An 18,457-nucleotide genomic window follows, 5' to 3' on the forward strand; every position below is an offset into this window, starting at 1 on the left:
GCTTCACGCGCAGAGCAAAGCCATAAACCATGTAGCGGGCGCGCTGTCTGTGCGCCCTGCAGTCACCTCCCACCTGAAGGTGCCGGAGCGCCCCGACAGCACTCGCAGGAGAGGCCGATGCTTCTGGGCGATTCTGAAACAGGCCTTTCTAACCGCGCAGTCCTCTGCTCCCTTTGTCTCGGAATGTCAGGCTGAGACTTGTGGCTGCTCCAGTCCCTGGAGATCCCTTTTGGTGAATGGAATGCAAGTCCATTCTTGAATTATTGTAGTGTTTGAGCTGTACCTGCAGAGGCCAGGTCTCAGCACGTCTGACTCACCTCAGTTGGAACACCCCGATTCAGAGAGGGAACAGATTCAAAGTGAGAGACTGACCACGCCGCCTCTAACTCTGTCGCCGTTGTTTCTTTATTAAAAGTCAGATTGATGGTAAATTAGGATACTACCCGACTGAATACTATCCTTGCTGTTAAAAATGATTATGGAGATCATGCGGCTCCATGGAAAAATGCTAATGATTCTGTGCCAAGTGTAAAAAGCCGAATTCAGCATGGTACTCTTGCTGTGCTTACGGTTATATAAAAGTCATGCATCTGGACTGGAAGGGAATTTGGAAAAATCAGATTTATGGGATAAGTTGATTTATGGCATTGTGGGCTAATTTTCAGATTTCCTTTTTTAAAAAATAATGTTCCTGCAGTAAGTTTTAAAATTGTGGATAAAAGAATAGTAACCCCACAAGGAGTGACAATTGAGCTTGCATTTTTACCTCCCCTGGGCTCCAGCATTTGAAACTTTAGACCTGGTCACTGTGGCCCGCCAAGGAGAAGCTGCCCATAGTGGGAGCCAGGCCATGGGGTGGGACGTTGGAGTGGAAACGGCCAGTTCCACCCTATAAAACTTTAATGCGGTTGTTTTATTTTTCTGGAAGAAACGGAACGCTCAGGGATGGGACTGCGGGGAAGCAGCCGTGGGCCACCTGGTGCTTTTGAACTGGTCACCAGAGGGTGTCAACAAGGGCTGTCAGGCCATCGGGATTTCTCCTGGTTCCCCTCCAGGGCATCCTGACCTGCCTCTCCCCAGTGTCCCAGCACACAGAGGAGAGCAAGCCTTGGGCAGGCACAGCACCGCAGCTCTGCGTGGATCTGTGAAGGAGCGGAAGGATGAAATGCCCCTGGGCTGCAAGCCTTCTTTCCAGAATGGCCGAAGGAAAGAAGGAATTATTGGCCCATCCTTTTTGCCAGCAAAGTGGGGTTTTTTTGTTTGTTTTTTTTCCCCCTCTTTTGATGTGGGGCTGCTCTTCCTGTAAGCCGACTGAAAGGGAAAACCGTGTGCTAGAACCAAGCCATCTGTCGCCAACAGGAAGGGTATTAGCAGGTCTGTTACGAGTTGCTCTTCCGTCGGTAGTATTGATGTGCCTCATAAGTTAATTTGCGAGAATCCAGGAGAACAAGCCAGAAAGGCTCACGGAGCCCATGCTGCCAGTCATCTGAGCCCTGCCAAACCTCAGGTCCAGCAGGGGCAGTCCATCCCTCTCCAGGTGTTCCGGGAACATTCCAGAATGGCCTGATCTCTCCAACTTTGTGTGGGCCCAGTCTAGACCAGGAGGGCCCTATGGAGGCAGATGGGGTCTTGGGCCCTGGACCAAAACACTCATCTGCTTACCTCGCCTTGCCCCAAGAATGGGGACTTTGGAGCAGACTAGAATAAAGGAAATGATCTTCTGGAGTGGGATCTCTTAAGTGCCAGTGTTGGCCGGTTTCCTGGACATCACCTCTGCCAGCAGTAAGCTCTGGGCCCCACAGGTGTGTCTGTTCATCCAGTGGTCCTTTTCCTCTCGTAGGAAAGGATGCCTGTGCTGCACCTGGCCAGAGCCAGACCCTTCCCCACCCTGCGCAGTTTGACCAGCGATGAGCTCAGCATCTGACACTGACACCTCCATCCGACAGGTGTTCCCTGAGTGACACTTGTGTTAGCCAGACAGTCCTGCCCTCATCTTCCCTTCTGCAGACTTGCCCATGGACGCACCATGGTGTATTCGGTTTGAGAGCTTAATCATAGTGGGTAGTGCCGGAGAGGGGAATGGGACAGGATGTGGTCCTGCCGCAGGGGCTGGCCGCAGCCTGCCTGAGGGAGCCCTGGGCGGGGGGCCAAGGGTAGCCCACCTGAGTATCGGCCCCCTGGATGCTCCGCAGGTCTGCGGATTGGAGTGAGGGCAGACCAGCCAGGGCACCCTCATTCTCCTGGGAGGATGCCTTGCTTCCTTGGTCTGGTGGTCTCTTAGTTACATTACACTCTGGTGTATTCGTGTACTGATTTTTCACAAAAGCTTTTTAGTTTGGAATGGTATGACTTACTGTAAAATTGCAAAAAAAAAAAAAAAAGTACAGAGAATTCTTGTATACCCATCACCCACATTCTGTAAATGTTAACATTTACCATGTGTATTTTTTGTTATATAATAGCTTTGGTGAGACATAATCTACAGATACATGTTAATTTCTAGTACTTAATTTTACATTAACCGTTTGGCAGGTGTCTACTTTTCCTAATTGTTTTTGTCTCTCAACAGCCGTAGAAAGTAGATTAAGTCCCTGAGGCCCATATTCACACCGCTAGTCCCTTAGTAAATAGTTGTTGGACGCATGCATGCATGAGCATAGCGCATAGCTGGGCGTGCTAGAGCTGCCATTGGGTCTGTCTGACTCCCAAGCCTGTACCCACCCAGTGCACTCTGCGCCCCACCTTCCCAGCTGTCCGGGGCTTAGGGCAGGGTGCTCCCAGAATGCACCTGCTGCACCGTGGCTTTGGGGCTTAATAGGGGTCAGAGAGGCCCCAGACTTTCTGATAAAGATGTGCTCACCACGAGAGATGAGATTGCTCATAGTTTCGTTGGTTATCAACAGAGATGAGATTTCTCTCTTTGGGGCTTAATTGGGGTCGGAGAGGCTACAGACTTTCGCCACAAGAAATGAGGTTTCGCATAGTTTTTGTTGGTTATCAACAGCATTTGCAGTTCCCATCAGCTGACTCCACCCCTCACCTCTGCTCACAGCAGTCCCAGTGAGCCACAGTAGTTGACCTGGGTCTGTTGGGTTTGGGATCCCAGACTGATTCCCATTTCTCATCTAACCTTTTCGTTCCCTCTTCCATTTGATCGTAATTAGAAATCCCTCTTCTATTTGATTATAATTGGAAATGTTTCTGGGCCAGGCGCAGTGGCTCATGCCTGTAATCCCAGCACTTTGGGAGGCCAAGGCGGGTGGATCACTTGAGGTCAGGGTTTTGAGACCAGCCTGGCCAACATGGCAAAACCTCATGTCTACTAAAAATACAGAAATTAGCCGGGTGCAGTGGTGCACGCCTGTAATCCCAGCTACTCAGGAGGTTGAGGCAGGAGAATCATTTGAACCTGGGAGGCGAAGGTTGCAGTGAGCTGAGATGGTGCCACTGCACTCCAGCCTGGGAGATGGTGAGACTTCATCTCAAAAACAGAAAAAAAGAAAAGATGTTTTTGTATTGAGTCGGATTTGAGGAGGAAGCACTGTCTCAAGCTGAGCCCTTCATTTCCGGCTAGCGCTTTGTAGGAAGTTGCTCCGAAAGACCAACTGGAGCCCTGGTCTGCCAGGCTCAGGAGGGATCAGGGTGTAGGGAGTTTGTTGCTGTATTTTCTCATCTGCCCTGTAAAATATCCCAAAAGACAGAAATATCGAACAACCGTGGTGACTCCAGTAGTCAATGGCTGCATGGATTGTCACTGGATGTCACTCGTGCTGCGTTCTTTATCTGGGAGGAGTGTGACGCCCAGAGAGGTTCAGTAAGCCAAAGACCACAAACCTAGAGGAGGTGACAGAGCCCAAACTCAAATTCATCTTTATGACGCCTAAACCTACTACACCCCCAGGAATGCTGCACCCCCTCCCCCAGCCAGAGAACGATCAGAATACACCCAAGGATCGACTCCCATAACTGTCATAGGGAGGGCCCCGAATCCCAGAATCTTTGCTGAGCAGCAGCCTGGGACCCAGGCTGATGATCTGTCCTTTAGCATCTAACAGGCACGTTGGCCTGTTTCCTGCAGGTATTTTGAAGGCGGCGTCTCATCTGTCTACCTCTGGGATCTGGATCATGGCTTTGCTGGAGTGATCCTCATAAAGAAGGCTGGAGATGGATCAAAGAAGATCAAAGGCTGCTGGGATTCCATCCACGTGGTAGAAGTGCAGGTACTGCCTCCCAGCAGCTGGTGGCCGGGGCCTCCAAGTACAGATGGCACACCAACCAGTGCCGCGCTGCTCTCTAGCAGATGCAGTAGGGGGATGCTGTGATCTCTGAACCCCTAATTCTGAGAAATGCCTCAAAGCCACTTGGATAAAGATAAGTCAAGATTGCAGTAGTCATTGATGATTAAGTTCCCAAAAGAAATACACAATTACACATTTACACAAAATACACAATTACAAATGTCCCTTTAAAAACCAGTTGGGATTTTATAAGAAAGATAATATTGTGAGGCCGGGTGCAGTGGCTCGGGCCTGTAATCCCAGCAGTTTGAGAGGCTGAGGTGGGCAGATCTCCGGAGGTCAGGAGTTCAAGACCAGCCTGGCCAATATGGCGAAACAGCATCTCTGCCAAAAACACAAAAAAAATTAGCCAGACATGGTGGCGGGCGCCTGTAATCCCAGCTACTTGGGAGGCTGAGGCAGGAGAATCGCTTGAACCTGGGAGGTAGAGGCTGCAGAGAGTTGAGATCACACCACTGCACTCCAGCCTGGGTGACAGAGTGAGACTTTGTCTCTAATTTAAAAAAAAAAATGTAATATTGTGATAATGACCTAGGAAGGGAGATGTTAGGATGATCCTGAATTCAAGGGGCCACTTCAGGCTCTCCCTCAGCTCAACAGATCTCTGTCTTGTCCTTCCAGGAGAAATCCAGCGGTCGCACCGCCCATTACAAGTTGACCTCCACGGTGATGCTGTGGCTGCAGACCAACAAATCTGGCTCTGGCACCATGAACCTCGGAGGCAGCCTTACCAGACAGGTAGAGTTACCCGCTCGTAGCCACTTGCCAGTGCCCACAGGTACTGGCCTCAGCGCTGACCTGCAGAGATGAGTGAGCAGGTGCCCCATTTAGGGTAAGCATGTTCAGCCATCTAAAATCCACCATCTAAGTAGGGCTTCGCATTTTCAAATAAAAGCTCTCTGGGCTGTGCAAGGTTGCCCACAGCTGCTGGCACTCTGCTGGCCTCCTGTTGAGGGAGGCCAGGTGCTGGCCGTGGCTCCTCCTCACCCCTCACGGCCCCGCACATCCCCATGCTTCAGCTCATGTTGTGCTGTGAGAAGTGGTGCTTGGCCCTGTTTGCCGTCTCTGTGGCCATGCCCAGCCCATCAGTCAGGCCAGCTCTCTGGGAGCAGCTTACCTGAGCTCAGAGTGTCTGCACCTTGCTGCCCTCAGTGTAGTCCAAGGACCAGCATCAGCATCACCAAAGAGCTTGTCAGAAAGGCAGAAATATCAGATCCCACCCAGACCTAGCATATCAGGATCTCTATTTTCACAAAATTGTCCAGGTAATGTGTGCACATTGAAATTTAAGAAGTGCCCTACTGGATACCTCTCTCTTATCCATCTTTTATTTGGGTATCACTAGCAATCCTTCTCCACGACGTTGTTCCCAGGTTCTGTCTAAGGCAAACTTGGGCTTGGACTGGAAGATACTGCCTCCCCTGAGCAAACTTGCCTGCTCTTCTACCTTAGATGCTCCCATAAGCATCTAGGTGGGTTTAAGAACCTTGTATAAAGGTCCATGTTCAGGACCCTTTACATTCCCATCCCAAGAGAAGGCCTTGATCTTGTGCCGGTGCAGTGCCACAAGATGCTTGGTGTAAAGGGGGAAGAGAAAGCATAGACCAAGCACAACTGGGTTTCACAAGGACCCCGCTTTGCCTTCGGAGAAGTCGGTATTGACAGAAATGGCACAGCCTTGAGAGCCTCAGCGGGGCGCCACTGTCTGCAAGGATGCCCTTCCATTCTCAGTTCCAGCAGTCCCTGACTGTCCACTGTGAGAATTCCTTTTAACATCAGAGATCTCTTTCGGTAAGATAATTATGCTCTCAATAGCTGTGGATAGAAAAAATATGACCGAAAGGATCAATGTAGTAAAGTTTTTTTTTTTTTTTTTTTTGAGACGGAGTCTCGCTCTGTCACCCAGGCTGGAGTACATTGGTGTGATCTCGGCTCACTGCAATCTCTGCCTCCTGGGTTCAAGCGATTCTCCTGCCTCAGCCTCCCGAGTAGCTGGGATTACAGGCATGCACCACCACGCCCAACTCTCATTTTTTGTATTTTTAGTAGAGATGGGATTTCACCATGTTGGCCAGGCTGGTCTCGAACTCCTGACCTCAAGTGATCTGCCCACCTCGGCCTCCCAAAGTGTTGGGATTACAGGCATAAGCCACCATGCCTGGCCCAGTGTAGTAAATCTTTTAAGTGAATTTGCATTCTACTAGTTAAAACAACGTCTACATGCATTTAAAAAATAGTGGCACAAGGTGAATGTCAGCCGTCATACATGGGACCCTCCCTCCACCTATAGAAGCTCCACTGCCACTCCTGTGTCAGAGGGGCTGGAGGCCAGAAGGGATGTTGGGGTCCTCTTCTTGGCCTCTGGGCAGGGATGTCGCAGTCCCATCCCAGGACTACTCACTAGTGCACACGGGGGGCACTTAACCTTTTTGCGTGGAAGTGGACTCCTATCTTCCAGGGGCCATTGGCTGGGGAGGAACAGCCAAACCCCCAGGCAGCCAGCTCCCCTGCAGCCTGACTCTCCCACATCCTGCCACCTGGGGAGGGGTGGAAAATCCTGAATCTGTATCCAGAGACTGCTTCCTGTATCACTTACCACTCCAGGCTGTTGATCATTCCACCCAGTTTACAGTGACCTGGACAAATCCTCAGCCCTCCTAATAGTTTAAATCAGAGCTGTCAGCCCATGGCCAGAGTCTGGTTCCGGCTTGCCGTGAGCAGTGTCTCCTGCCAAGCTAAACCCAGGCCTGATGAGGGCCTGTCCTCAGCACACCTTGGCCAGGGCTTCAGGCTTTGTTTGCATTGCCTTTTGCTCTGGGGGCTTTAATGAGGAAATTAATGCTCTGCCGTCATTCTAACGGCCGATCACCACATCATTCATTCGAGGTGCATTAAAGCTGGGACTGGGTTCCAACATAAGTAACTACAGAAGGGGGAGGGATTGCAATGAGGTAGACAAATCTAAGTTAATGATGCACAGCTTCTGAGCAAACAGGGGAAGTGAGGGTTGCAGGGCTTGGCTATGGGTCCCAGAGGAGCCTTGGAAAAAAACGCCTGTGCTTGCTTGGATGGGAGGCGAAGAGTTCCGGGAGAAGTGAGCAGATCAGTGGTAGCATGAACACGCATGGTTTGCAGGCTGTCCCCTTGGATTAGATTGTAACCAAGGTCAAGTTATTCTCATTTAACAGGTGAGGAAACTGAGGTTCAAACTTAAATAATTTGCCCATATAACTCAACCAGTAAGAAGCAAAGCCGGGATGTGAACCCAGATTTGCCTGGTGAGAAAAAAATATGCTACTTTCTACCACACCACAACTGTTTTGGTCTTAATTCGTCCTCTGTGCCTGCCATTTGGTAACTGCTAAATAGTCAGATGGAAGTGCATGGAGCAGTCAGCTCAGTGTAGACAGGACTCTGTCTCAGCAGCCGGCATGAGCAGCTGCAGTGGACCTGTGGCCTCAGGAGCAAGCAGGCCCCGCAAGTAGGATCAACCCCGCAGAGCCGCACACAGGGTCAGGGCTCCCCGGGTGTGTGCTGAGCAGCGCCGCCCTCTGGGCCCCTCCCGCAGGTGTGCCTTTGTCTTTCAAGATGATCTCCTGCTGGAAGCCACTTGGCCACTGGGGTGCGTTCACTACTAGAGGCTGTCAGGAGGGCTTTGAGGTTTCTAGGGAGTCCGGTGATCTGATTGGATCTGTGTTTTCAGAAGGTGGCTCTGCCAGTGGGCTTGGGGGATGGGTGGTCAGGGGGAAGCTGTTAGAGTCATCAAGGGGAGAGATGACAAGGGCCTGGATCAGGCAGCCCTGGGAGGGTCGGAGGGGACAGCCCTGCAGCAGAGAGGTCATTGAAGGAGCTAGTGTCAGTCTGAGGTAGGAGGTGGCAAGGGCAGAAACAGAAGGGCAGGCTGGGAGGCATTCTGGAGTGGAGTGGTCAGGGGCTGGACGACCAAGATGTGAGATGGGAGTCAGATGAGAGCCCCTCACTCGAGTTCCTCCTTACACAGTCCTCACAGCAACCTGGGCCTGGGTTTTTCCTCTGGAAACCTGGCCTCATCCAGGTCACCCACGCTCACATGCCCTTGCCCCACGTGTGTCAGGAAGGAAGGCTGCTTGGTTTTGGAGCTGTCTCCCCAGGCCCCCAGTGCCAGGCCCTAGCCCCAAGAGCCATCCCAGCCAGCATCAGCACCCTCAGCAAGGCCCCATGGGTCGTCAGCTTTCCCAGGGTCCTGTGACCCAGCCTGCCTCACCCCGGCAGCAGCGGCAGCTGCCCTTCTCTATGCATGGCCCCGGGCGCACCCTTGTCTTCCTGTTTCCCACGGCCCATCTGGAGAAGGCCGCCAGCTTTGGCTTGCTGGCACCTCGCAGGGGTCCCTTCCGTGGGCACATCAGGCTGTGCCCTGTGCCCACTCGTGTCCCAGTGTAGGCGGCTGGTGGTAGGCCAGTGGCTGGGGCAGAGCGCCACTCTCCTGGGCACGTGGCCTGCCAGCCAGCCAGAACACAGCCAGACCAGGCGACGCTCCCTTCACCCAGCCCTGCCTCCATCATTTTCGCCTTTTATTTCTCCCACCTCCAACCACCAAAAGATGTTTCTCAGGGACATCAACTAGAAGACAAGGTAAATAGCTAAAGTCTTCTGGCAAATTCCCGCAGCAGTGGGGCTGTTGGAGAGAAGGTGAGCCACAGGCTGGCCAGATCATACCTTCCTGCCAAGGCTTGTGGATGTGTGTGAGGAAAGGCGGGCAGAAGGTACCCTCTGGCACACTGCCACGTGGCCCCCCATGGGAGGGTTGTAGAGCAAGTGAAAAAAGGTTGCAAGCCCCAAGTTCCAAAATGTTGAAAAGGAAGTTGTACTGAGAGGTCACTTCTCCTATGTGACAGCAGAGACGTGGGAAAGAGGCGAGATTGTAAATCTCTGGAAAGAGATCCAAGGTTTCCCATCTGGGGAAGGGCCCTGCAGATGTTCGTTTGATATTTTCTCAGCTTCTAAATATTTAGAAATGAAGGTGGAATGTTTTGTTGAGTGGGGAGATCAGGCGGGTCATTGGCTAGTGAGCAGTCTCTCCCCACTCAGCAGTAGACACCCTCAATATATCTTCAGGCAGTAAATCCCCAGCAGAGGCACTTGCCTGTGTATCCTAGCAGGAATATCCTCTTTGACTTGCATTTGGCAGTTAGGCCAGGCAGTATATTTTTGTCACAGGGAAGAAGCCCATTGCCCTTCCAGATGCAGGGAACAAAGGGTGGGCCGGACCCAGCTTGGCAGTTCCAGGAGTGCACGCTCGCTGAGGAGGCCTGGCTGCAGCTGCACACACGCTCCTCGTGTCCTGTGGGGTTGCCTGGGTTCAGGGGTGGAGATGCTTGAGCAGCGCAGCTTCAAGGGGCGGCTGGGTTTTTGCCAGATGACCTGGGGTGGAGTGACCAGTGCCTGGCTGAGAAGGAAAGCTGGCCTGAGACAGGCTCCCCACAACCATCCCGTGCTGTGAAGGGTGGAAACAGGAGAGGAAGGGACTGGAGATCGCTGGCAGGAGGCGGCTGAGGCAGGGATGGACCCTGCTCAGGTCTTCTGAGCCCTGGATTGTGGTTTGTCCTTCAGTTTTCGGGTGAAGGATGTATATGAAATTGAGCCGGCAGAGAGAGCTCATAAAAGGAAGCAGCTTTCAGAATCACCCAGACCTTGATTCAGATCCTAGCCCAGGAACTTGCCAGCTGTGTGACCTAGACAGACCTCCACCTCTTTGAAACTCAGTGTTGATAATGCCCATTTTGAAAGATAATAGTTCCAGCACTTTGAGAGGCTGAGGCAAGAAGATTGCTTGGCCAGGGGTTCGAGACCAACCTGGGCAACAGTTGCACTGCCCCCTACCCCTTCACCCCTCCCAAGAAAACAAAAAGTTATCTGGGTAGGGTGGCATCTGTGGTCCTAGCTTCTTGGGAGGCTGAGATGGGAGGATCACTTGAGCCCAGGAGTTTGAGGTTATAGTGAGCTATGATTGCACTATTGCATTCCAGCCTGGGCAGCAGAGCAAGACCCTGTCTCTAAAAAACATAATAAACAAATTTTATTTAAAAAAAAGAAAATGGAAAGATCGGGCACAGTGGTTCATGCCTGTAATCCCAGCACTTGGGAGGCCGAGGCAGGTGGATCACAAGGTCAGAAGTTCGAGATCAGCCTGACCAACACGGTGAAACCCCGTCTCTACTAAAAATACAAAAGTTAACTGGGTGTGGTGGCACGCACCTGTAATCCCAGCTACTCAGGAGGCTGAGGCAGGAGAATCGCTTGAACCCGGGAGGCAGAGGTTGCAGTGAGCCAAGATCGTGCCATTGCACTCCAGCCTGGGCGACAGAGTGAGACTCCATCTAAAAAAAAAAAAGGAAAGATCATTGTAGAGTAGAAACAAAAAACTATTTTTACACACAGTTTTATGCTCAATAAATAATAACTTTTGTCAGGCGCGATGGCTCATGCCTGTAATCCCAATACTGGGAGGCCAAGGCGGGCAGATCACTTGAGCTCGAGAGTTTGAGAACAGCCTGGGCAACAAAGTAAGAGCCCATCTCTACAAAAATTAGCCAGGTGAGGCAGCATGTACCTGTAGTCCCAGCTACTCAGGAGGCTGAGGTAGGAGGATGGCCTGAACCTGGGAGGCAGAGGTTGCAGTGAGCCCTGATAACAACACTGTGCTCCAGCCTGGGCAACACAGCCAGACCCTGTCTCAAAAATAAAAATAAAAACAATAATTTTTACTGCTACTACCATATATCTTGCAAGGAGAGGCTTTCTGAATATGTACAACTCTAGATTCAAAATTTTCCTAAACTGGGCAACCCTAACTTTCCCTGGGAAGCCGTCTGACCACCATCTTCTGGCCTGGCTGCACGCCGGGTCCTGACCTCCAAACCACAGCACAGTGTGGTGACCAGGAGGATGCCAGAGGCCAGAGAGTCTTGGGGATGGAGCTGTGCTTTGACAGTCGGTGAGAGCTGCCATTCTGGCAGGCCCCGCTCTAGGCCTTTTGTGTACGTTTGTTTATTTAGTGCCAGGTGAAGGCAAAGAAATGGAGGCCTAGACAAGCCTAGGCCCTTTCCTCTCGGGCTGTAGCACAGGAGCTGTGGGGCCTCAGAGCTGGTGAGTGGGGCCCATGCCTTAGGGCCACGCCCTCTGGGTCACACTAGAAGATGCCGCGTGGCAGTGGGAGGTGTAATATATCCCCTCTGCGGGAAAGGCTGCCAGCTTCCAAACGCTTGCCTGTGTTAGGGCCATGGGGAGGAGGAGAGGTGCCTGCTGGGGACACACGGGCCAGGCTCCGGCTTCAGACGCCATTGGAAGCACCTTGTGGAACATCTGTGCAGCCACAGCACATAAAAATGTTTTCCTTCTGGCAGCCACTTTTATAAGGATGTAATAATATATGCAGTGCACAAATGGTTCTAGTTTTGGTGGTTCGGTGTTGCCAGCGAGCTGACCCTGACCAGGTGTGGAGGGGAGTGAGCAGTGGCGGGCGAGGGGGCTGTGGAAATATGGCCGGGTGCGCGGAGCCCTGTGTCCCTCACTCCCCAAGCACCTTTCTTCTTCCCTCCCCAGCCACTGCGTGGCCATTTACGTGGGCTCACCTTCCCTACCACGGACTGAGGGGGGCCTGTGTTCTGGGGGATCAGTCTGCTCCTGGGGACAGTGCCGCACACTGCAAGACCCAGCCCTCTCCTCCACCCGACCTCTTCTACCTTTGGTGGCTGAGGGGTTTCGCCTGTTTGTTGTAAGATGGCTCCTGATTCTGAAACACAAAGATGGTAACCAAGAGGCGAAATTGCTGATGTGACTGGACTTACCCAGGTGACCCAGGACCTTTGTCGATGGCCGGGGCCTGTCTTTGGGCTGTTGGTGCCCATTTAAAATGGGGCCCACAGTGAGCTCAAAACCCTCATCCCTTCCCTAGGGTGGCCGGGAACCTGCCGTCCACATGGAGCTGGGGAGGAGGAGAGACTCTGATTTGCTGGAAGGACCTCATCCATTTCCGTCCAACCCCCAGGCTTCCCTGCCTGCAGAGCTGACGCCAGCCAGCCCTGAGCCTAGGCACAGTAACCACCTTCACGTCTGGGAGAACACACAGTCCCCGGGGGCCGGCATGCAAAAGTTCTTTTTGAAGCTGGGTGGATGGAGCCCCCTCCCTCCTGAGGGTGCTCCCCAGCTCCTGTTGAGCAGACAGCCCACCCCATCGTCTTGGCACCAGGGTTTTGCTAGTGGCAGATAAAGATGATGTTCCAGCAGACGCTCCAGTGCTGCCAAGGGTGGTGTGTTTATTAGACCTGAAATGAGAACTGTCACTCTCAAGTTCATGGGCACTCTCACTACTCCTGTTTTATGGAGACCCCCTGGAGTCTGAGGGTCAAGATTCCTCAGGATGACTCACCAGAGTGTGCCAAGACAGATGGGAGCAGAGAAGCCGGTCTTTCTAGCATTTCTCTCCCTCTTTTCCACTAGTCCTCAACAAAACAGTCTTGCCAGAACCAGATGTCTGTTTTCTGCAGATATTTACTGTTATGACTTGGGAGGCAGCAGGTTCTGGACTGTTGCCCTCACCTAGACCCCCTCCTTGTCAGATGCCACCCGTTTTCTCAGACCCGTCGGTCTCCCAGACCACATTGCTTTGTGAGCAGATGCTTGTCAGGGACAGCTGTGTCAGAACAGACCAAGTCCAGCCTGGTGAGCCATGATGTTCTCTCACTGCTCGGTCCCCCCTCTGCCATCTACAGCGACATAGGTTGGGTCTGTTCCCCTGGCAGACAGCAGGCCTTCAGATCCCTGCCAGAATCTCTTGTGTCTCCCCTAGCACACACACATCCCTCCCCACCCACCACCGCCAGGCCTGGATAGCGCTAGTTCTTTCCCATGTCTTGGTGTCAGGGCGTTCAGACCTTTTAAGCAGATGAACTCTAACTCATTCAAGGCTTTTAAAACCCAGTGCCTTAGCAGGGTACAGTGGCACGCACCTGTAGTTACAGCTGTGTCGGAGGATTGCAGGAGTTCCTGTCTAGCCTGGGCAACATAGCAAGACCTTGTCTCTTAAAAGAAAATTAAAAAAAAAAAAAAAGTGCCCTAAACTGAATCCAGCCCTGTAGATGTAGCTGGGCCAGGACAGAACAGAGGGGAACCACTGCCTTCCCAAGCAAGCGATGGAACCTGGCAGCTGCAGTGTCTTCATCATGTGATGGGGTGGGAATGCTGCACCTCATCTGGGCACAAGGAATAGTGTCATTTATGCACCTTAAAGTTGCACAAAAGCTTTCCTAGTAGTGACATCTCATCCTTGTCAAACTTGAAATTATCTAAAAACCACAAATCTCTTCGTAGGAACTGTTTGCAGGTCAGCAGTTCCCCATTTTGTACTGCATGAAATGCCCCCTTGAGCCTAAATATCTGGCTTGCATTTGCCCCGGTACATTGAACTGGTATGGTGGTGAAGTAGGAAGAGCAAAGGCGTCAGAATCTAACAGTGCTGTATGATTCTTGCTTCTTTAAGCTTTGGTTTCCTTGGGTTTAAAACAGGGTTGCTAGGAAGCTGAGATGGAAAAAGGTGGCTGCCGCCTGGCTCCACTCCAAGTTGCTGCTCTCGTTCTGTAGCTAGCCCAGGTTTCCGGGTTCCGTATTAACCTTGTGACCGTCTCAACCCTTGACAGAGTCGATAGGAAGCTGGTCGTTCTCTCAGCTGGGCCTTAAGTCCTGGACAAACAAGTTGACCAAGGGCAGGCAGAGACTGCTACAGGGTGCCACATAATGTATGCAGTGCACAAATGCTTCTATTTTTGGTGGGTCAGTATTGCCAGCGAGCTGACCCTGACCAGATGTGGAGGGGAGTGGGTGGGGGGCTGTGGAAATGTGGCCCGGTCCCTACCCCTATTGGCAGAGGCTCCATCCTGCCCTTCCTCTCAGCCACAGGTGCAGGATGGTAGACGGGAACTTGCCAGAAGGATGCGACCCTATTTAAGTAGTTGTGTTTTCTTCCAGCCCAGCATCCCCACCAAAACAGGAAAAGAAGTGTTCTCGTGCAGAGCTTGTTCACAGTGAGCCTGGCTGGCTCCTCATGATCTCTGACTTTAAAATGTGCCAGCAGATGATTTTAATGATCCCATCAAAAATTGTCTGGATCAGTTTTGAGCTAGCATTTCCTTGCAGAGGCCATTCTTCCTTTTTTGACAAAAGTTGGGTCGGCCAGGTGCAGTAGCTCATACCTGTAATCCCAGCACTTTGGGAGGCCAAGGCAGGTGGATCAACTGAGGTCAGAAGTTCAAGACCAGCCTGGCCAACATGACAAAACCCTGTCTCTACTAAAAATACAAAAAAAAAAAAAGCTGGGCGTGGTGGCAGGCACCTGTAATCCCAGCTACTAGGGAGGCTGAGGCAGGAGAATCACTTGAACCCAGGAGGCAGAGGTTGCAGTGAGCCAAGATTGTGCCATTGCACTCCAGCCTGGGCGACAAGAGCGAAACTCCATCTCAAAAAAAAAATAGACAAAAGTCGGGTCAGTGCTGCCGCCCCCCAGTGTCAAGGATTGCAATCACAGGTCGGGTTTGTCCGACCCTGGAAGCCTGGTCGTTTAAAGTGGCTTGATTCTCTCCTGCCTTCTGCTCACCCCCTCTTAACCAGGTTGGTTCCACCTTTCACAGCCTGAGAGTCAATCTCCCTGATGAGGAGATGTAGAAATAGGTGAGAAGCAACAGAGCCCGTACCCTCTGAGACAGTATCTATCCCCAGACTCCACCCTGTTCTCCTGGTTCCAAAGAGAGGAACCCGCCCTTTGCTGGTTTTTCTTCTATGGGCCTGGACTCATTTTGAACTCTGCCCTTTCTATGCTGTTCTTTTCTTCCTCTTTCTTGATTATTTATTTCAGCTTCCACGTTTTATTTCAACATCAGTCATGGTAGCTGCGTATTCCTGTTTCCAGTGTAGTAACGTTGAGCATTTATGTTCCTAGCACTCTTCGGGTACCCGGTGCATTATGAGGCAGGCACATCTCTCCTGAAAGAATTTATATTCTTGTCAGGGAAATAAGGCTTCAGATAAGAAAAAATTCGGGGGAAAGTGCCGAATTCCTTCTTCCCTAACCTGCCTCCATTTCCTCCCTCCTCCGAGTTGAGATGATTGGGTCAGAGCCAGCTCTTCCTGGGCTTGGGAAGAGGAGATGGGGCTTGAGTGCTGCTGCCCTTCTCATAACCTCAGAGTCTGTATTGAGACTCTCTTGCTCAAACTCCCCTCGCAGAATAGAACAAACAAGCCCTGGCTTGAGGAAGGGTTTGACCCAGGCTCTGCCATTGCCACCTGCATGACTAGGGTGAGCCACTGAATCCCTCTGGCCCGAAGTCTCCGTCAGAGGTTGTCTGTCCCTCCCTGCGAGACCGCAGCAGATGGCACCCCAAAGCCACCATTTGGGAGCGCCAGGGCACAGCAGCAGCACAGAAGCTTCCCCTGCAGTGTCAGGCCCTGAACCTGGGGTGGATGGCCCAGCGTGGGCCTGGGCCTGGGCCTGCCAGTAGAGGCCTGAAGACAAACCGAGCGAGTCTTCTCCAGTTGGCTCGGGTGAGCTGGTGCCTGCCAAGGGCCGCTGCTGCGGCTCTGGGCATCTGCCTGCTCTACCATGGGCAGCAGCAAAATATTCTCCCTTGGAAGTGGGGACTCTGGGCTTCTGCCCTCTGGGCTCTTTATGGTCTGAAACTGAAGTCCGTTTGTGCTTCAGTTCCCAGGCTGCAAAAGTCGCCTTGTCATACCTGCAGCTGGCTCCACGGTGGGAACAATAGGCTCTTTGCAGACCGTGGAGGTGGGCTGGGCTGTCTGCCGTTCTCAGAAAGCTCTGGCTTTCTCTGACTTGGAATGTTTCTGTCTTTTGCAGATGGAGAAAGATGAAACTGTGAGTGACTGCTCCCCACACATAGCCAACATCGGGCGCCTGGTAGAGGTGAGTGGCCTGGGCTCTGGCTGGCTCCAGCACTGACCCACGGCAGTGACACTGTAGCCCCGGAGCCGCTGTGCTGGCCTCCTTCTCTGCTGCTTTCTCTCAGCTCCACAGAAGCCAGCAGAGCGCTTCTTGGATTTTGCCCTGGCCTCGTATTTTCAGAGCCTCTGATTTGGATGCCAGCAGGCTCCAGCTTCAGGGCCACCTTCTGCTCCACCCCCAGACCTGGACTCCCAGAAGACTCTGCTCAGGCGCTGGCTCTGGGGTGCACTAGGTCTTGTCTCCCCAGTCGCCTGGGTGTGAACAGGGCCCTGCGCTGGGAGAGGAAGCAGATCCCAGGAATGCCAGTGGGCCCTGGCGTGGCTTCAGTTGCGGCTGCCTTGGCCCTCCTGTCACCACGTTGTTTGGGGAGGCAGGGAGGTGCTCTCGGGTTTCACAGAATTGTTCACAAAATTAGTGGGGAGCCCAAGGGGTGGTGATGTGGTTTAGACCAGCTGTCAGACATGGGCAGAGTTGACCGCCAATCCCTGGGTACTGGCTTCCTCCCTGCCTGTGGACTGTGGACGGGAAGGCGCCTGGAGCACAGATGGCAGGTGGGGTCTTGGCAGCCTGGTGCTCGCTCACCCATGCCCCAGAGCAGGCGTGTGCCGCCCTCCAGTGGCCACAGTGGGGACTGCAGGGCTGGCTGGTGGAGGGAGGGCGTGGGCCTCAGGGTTGCTGACCGTTTGCCACTCCGCTGACCCGCCTCCCTTCCAGGACATGGAAAATAAAATCAGAAGTACACTGAACGAGATCTACTTTGGGAAAACAAAGGATATCGTCAATGGGCTGAGGTAATGTACCAGAAAGCACAAGTTTTAGAAGCAGACAGAGGGATTTGAACCCTGGCTCTGCCAGTTACTAGCTGTGTGGTGTTGGGCCTCGGTGTCCTCACTGGTAGGCTGCAGTGCCCCTCTTCTGGGATGACCATTATGCTGATTTTGGAAAGTAAAGTCCTGATGTGTCATCTGCACTCTCCGTAGCAGCTGTCGGTCCCTACCTGCACGTTTGTTTTCTGGGGCACGTTCACCCTAACAGCCATTGATGCCCTTGCCCCCAGAGCCTCTTCAGCCCTGCAGTTTGTCAGACCCCGCTCAAAAATCTCCCCACCCTCCAGCCTGGGCCTAGGGGAGCCATCACTCCACATTCAGGGAGCCGGGCCGCCTCTGGCTGGCCTGCTCTCCGAGACAGCAGAGCGCAACATGCAGGCAGGGCCCTCAGCCTGCGCCTTCTCAGGCCCCCAGCCTCTCTGACGCCACATGCAGGCAGGGCCCTCAGCCTGGGCGTTCTCAGGGGGCACCAGCCTCTCTGCCATCCTCTGCCAGGGCTCTGCTGCCAGTGGCCAGTGTCCTGCACCATCTCTCCCACCTCGTGCCCTCAGCTCTGCAGTGTCAGCCCGAACAAAAGCTGGGGGCTCTCTGGACCCTCCAGGTCCATGGTGGACAGAGCAGGAGGCAGGCCTCTGACATGAGGCCAGAGCCCAGCTGGGGGCAGTAGACGGCTGTGGAGTGAGCACTGGCCTTGGAGTCAGGAGGCCGGGATCTCCCCTAAGCTCTGTCATCCCGAGCTGCATGGCCTCTGGCACTCCTCGCAGAGGCCCTTGTCCAGTCGAGGAGGCAGGGTCGGCTGAGATGATGAATCTAGAACACACTCTGCAGTCCAGCAGCACCGTGTGAGTCGGGCTGTTCTATGCCCTTAGCGGCCAGCCCTCTCACCCACTGCCGTGGCGTAGCTCTCACAGCCCAGCCCAGAGGAGAGGCAGGTTGCAGTCCTGGGGCTGCCCCAGCTCATGGACTGGGGTGGGTGACAGATTTCAGTCACCTGCTTTACAGTTTTAAAACAGAGGAGGAGTCCTCTTTGGACCCTTGTCTTCTGATCTCCTGCCCACCTGGGGGAGGCTTGGTCTTCATGACCTGTGACAGGGCCAGAGCCCAGTGGTCCCTGGCGTTAGGCCTGCCACCTACAGCCACTGCCCGATACACCAAACACACTTTCCCGCCCAGCCAACCTGCACAGTCCCCAGGCAGTGGCTGGGAAGTGGGGGAGAGAAGCAGAAGAGCCTGCGGGTGGTGGTGGCGAGCCCCTGAATACCACGACCACCGCCAGCGTGGACCTCTGCAGCCGCGATACCACTCCACAGCCCAGAGCCGCCGCGGCATCCCCCCTTCCGCCTCGT

General features: G+C 53.2%; 1 protein-coding gene and 1 pseudogene across 1 annotated transcript in view; both read left to right on the top strand.

The window, feature by feature from the left end:
* CAPZB (capping actin protein of muscle Z-line subunit beta) overlaps positions 1 to 18,457 on the top strand; it is a 146,696-nt gene that overhangs the window by 124,095 nt on the left and 4,144 nt on the right. The window contains 4 exon segments of the mRNA NM_001134166.1: positions 4,079 to 4,220; positions 4,920 to 5,036; positions 16,180 to 16,245; positions 16,999 to 17,075. Of these exon segments, the coding sequence (NP_001127638.1) occupies positions 4,079 to 4,220; positions 4,920 to 5,036; positions 16,180 to 16,245; positions 16,999 to 17,075 (402 nt within the window).
* LOC100455350 (uncharacterized) lies at positions 5,043 to 16,173 on the top strand (annotated as a pseudogene).

Source organism: Pongo abelii, chromosome 1 (assembly GCF_028885655.2).
Source record: "Pongo abelii isolate AG06213 chromosome 1, NHGRI_mPonAbe1-v2.0_pri, whole genome shotgun sequence".
Classification (NCBI taxonomy): Eukaryota; Metazoa; Chordata; class Mammalia; order Primates; family Hominidae; genus Pongo; species Pongo abelii.